At 50.6% G+C, this 2,993-nt stretch overlaps 1 protein-coding gene and 1 non-coding gene across 2 annotated transcripts; one reads left to right on the forward strand and one right to left on the reverse strand.

Annotated features, from left to right (window-relative positions):
* Positions 1 to 455: 455 nt before the first annotated feature.
* On the reverse strand, positions 456 to 562 carry LOC120671674. The gene has a single exon (XR_005673773.1). It is a non-coding gene; the product is annotated as a small nucleolar RNA R71 (small nucleolar RNA).
* Positions 563 to 1,130: 568 nt separating this feature from the next.
* Positions 1,131 to 2,081, forward strand: LOC120670462. Its single transcript, XM_039950561.1, has 2 exons — positions 1,131 to 1,673; positions 1,890 to 2,081. The coding sequence occupies exons 1-2, from the start codon at positions 1,131 to 1,133 to the stop codon at positions 2,079 to 2,081; spliced, it is 735 nt and encodes a 244-aa protein (XP_039806495.1).
* Positions 2,082 to 2,993: the final 912 nt, after the last annotated feature.

Raw genomic sequence — 2,993 nt, forward strand, 5'->3', positions numbered from 1 at the left:
GGAGAATCGTGAGACGCCGCGTCGTCCCACCTCAGAAAAAGCTCACTTGGCCTACCAGTTCATCCTCTACTTCAGCATCCTCATCCATGGCTCAGAAGATTCTCCGTCAGTTTTCTGCCCCGTCCAGCAGCCACATCCCTTCTGGACTGGACGTCAACCAAGCCGGCAATGACAGTTTTGAGCTGAAGACTGGACTCGTGAACATGGTCCTAGCAAGTCCGTTCTGCGGAAAGGCATCCGAGGATGCCAACGCCCATCTCCAGAACTTCCTGGAGGTGAGTAACACCATCAACCCCAGAGGAACTACTCTGGATGACGTCCGTCTTCGCCTGTTCCTGTTCTCACTGCTCGGGAAGGCCAAGACATGGTTCTACTCCAACAAAGAAGCTTTCACGACATGGGAAGCTTGTTCAAATGCATTCCTAGCCAAGTACTTTCCAGCGGGCAAGACCAATGACCTCCGGAACAGGATCACCAGAATCCAGCAATTGCTGGATGAGACTATCCCAGAAGTCTGGGAGCGTCTCCAGGAGTACATTCAAGCATGCCCACACCACGGCATAGAAGAGTGGCTGATCATTCAGAACTTCTTCCATGGCCTGAATCAGCAAGACCAGAACCACGTTGACGCAGCTACGGGTGGTTCCTTCCTTTCTCTCGATGTTGCGGGAGCAAAGGCGCTGATTGACAACATAGCTTCCAACCAAAGTTGGAAAGGAGAAAGGCAGCCAGCCCGTCCCAGTGGCATGCATCAAATCGACACAGTCGACATGTTAGCTGCCAAGTTGGAACTTCTGATGAAGAAGCTGGAATCTCCACAACAGGAGGTTAATCAAGATTTGGAGTCTCGTATGACATGTGAAACATGTGGCGAGGCTGGGCACTTGGGCACTTCGTGCCCCTTAACTCAAGAGGACGCAAACTTCGTTGGGAGCAACAACAATCCCAACTCAGGATTTCGTCCTCAGCAGGGTTGGAACTCCAAGCCCAACCTCCCCTTCGGTCAACAACAAGGTACGAATTTCAATAACAGCTTTCAACCCACCTTAAAAGACCTAGTGTACGGCCAAAAACAAATAAATGATAACATTAGTAGAAAATTTCTTGCTAATGACAAGATTCTCGAATCTATGGCTGCACAACTAGAGGGATTCAATTCTGTTATCAAGAATCAACTGAGCTTTAATAAAATGATAGAAACCCAAGTAGCTCAGCTTGCATCTTCATGTCCTAACGTTAACGTGGGGAAACTGCCCGGGCAACCGGAAGTACCCTCGAAAGAAAATGTTAGTGCGGTGACCACGCGTGGTGGTAAGACCACGCAAGAGCCACCTTTCCAAAAGGATACAGGAAAACAGCAGAAGACCGTAACCGCTAGCAGTACCAACGTTGAAGACGAAGAGCAGGAGGAGGCCGTTGACTCCAACACACCTGCTACCCAGGAAGACGCCGTGAAACCCCCGAGAACTTCACGGGAGTATCACGACACAACTGCCTTACCATTTCCGGAGCGGATAAGGAAGCCAGTGGTCGATGAACAATTCGGCATGTTCGTCGAGGTAATCAAGAAGTTATATGTGAATATGCCACTTCTTGACGCTAGGCAGGTACCCACGTATGCCAAGTATATCAAGGATATTCTTGGAAACAAGCGGACGCTGCCCACCATTGAGGTTGTGCAGTTAACGGAAGAGTGTAGCGCTGCTATACTCGATCCTCTCCTGGTGAAGAAGAAAGACCCAGGCTGCCCCACCATCACTTGTTCGATCGGAGCTTAACATTTCTCCAACGCCCTCTGTGACTTGGGAACAAGTGTCAGTGTCATGCCCAAGGTAGTCTATGACAAACTTGACCATCATGCACTTGCCCCTACTGCCATGTGTTTGCAGCTAGCGGACCAAACGGTCCACTATCCCGCGGGAATAGCAGAGAATATCCCGGTGAAAATCCGGAATTTCTTTATTCCCGTCGACTTCGTCGTGCTCGACATGGAAGTCGACGCCAAGACGCCGCTCATCTTGGGCAGGCCGTTCTTGAGCACAGCAAACGCCCATATTGATGTCGGGGCCGGAGAGATCTAGCTCAACATCAATGGCCAGCAGGAGAAGTTCGCCTTCAAACCGAAGGTCGAACAATACAACCAAGTCAAAGAGGTCTGAAGGAAGAAGAAACCCGAGAAAGAGACGAAGAAACCATCGCTTTCAAATATTGAAGCCCTCATCGCATTCATGGAGAATCTGCGGATTCAGGAGGAGCTACGACTTCAAGAGGAAGCAAAACAAATCAAGCTTCACAATCAGAAGAATGCCAAACATCAAATCCAGCATAAGAAATTTCTGGCATCACAGGAAGTGAAGGTCGAAACACAACCCGTACCCAAGAAGGTGTGGCGGAAGAAGGTGTCATCGCCCAAGACTCCATCCGGCGACGACAATCGAACTGCAGAAATGGAGAGTCCGGCTCCGGACTCAAAACCCGAGCCCTCGCCATGAGGTACGTGGCACATATCCATCACTTGCATTGCATATAGGATAGTTTAAATTTTTCCTTGCATAATTTTCTTTCCAACTTGCATAATCATGTTTGAATTTAAACCAACCCACGTTTAAATTTTGAAAGTTTTGCATCAAAGAACTTCACAAAAAAAAATTCGAAAATTTTTGGCCGAGCTCTAGGCCGGCCAGCCCCACCTAGGCCGGCCGACCCCACCTTTCTTTTTTCTGGCAGAGAGCAAGAAGGGATGGGCACCAGGAGTGATCACGAAGCAAGGGACAAAGGGGCAGGCACTCATCGTGCCAGGGGCAGGCCGTGCGGCCCCAGGGAGGCTGGCCGGCTCCTCTCCTCCGCCCAAGTCCCATCACCACCGACGGTGGCAGCAATAATTGCGAGCCTAAGCACTAGAGCTTCGACGTGGAGCAACATGCACCGCTCTGGGGGCTGACCGGCCTGCCCCAGGCCGGCCGGCCTAGCCTCTGTGCGCGGATATAAAAGCC

The sequence above is a fragment of the Panicum virgatum genome, chromosome 4N (assembly GCF_016808335.1).
Source record: "Panicum virgatum strain AP13 chromosome 4N, P.virgatum_v5, whole genome shotgun sequence".
NCBI lineage: Eukaryota > Viridiplantae > Streptophyta > Magnoliopsida > Poales > Poaceae > Panicum > Panicum virgatum.

What these genes read in the sequence shown, in the direction of transcription:
- LOC120670462 (XM_039950561.1), top strand. Translation starts at nt 1,131, where the DNA reads ATGGCTGCACAACTAGAGGGATTCAATTCTGTTATCAAGAATCAACTG. An exon ending in GGACGCTGCCCACCATTGAG is followed by an intron (nt 1,674 to 1,889) that starts GTTGTGCAGTTA and finishes ATGTGTTTGCAG; the next exon opens with CTAGCGGACCAAACGGTCCA.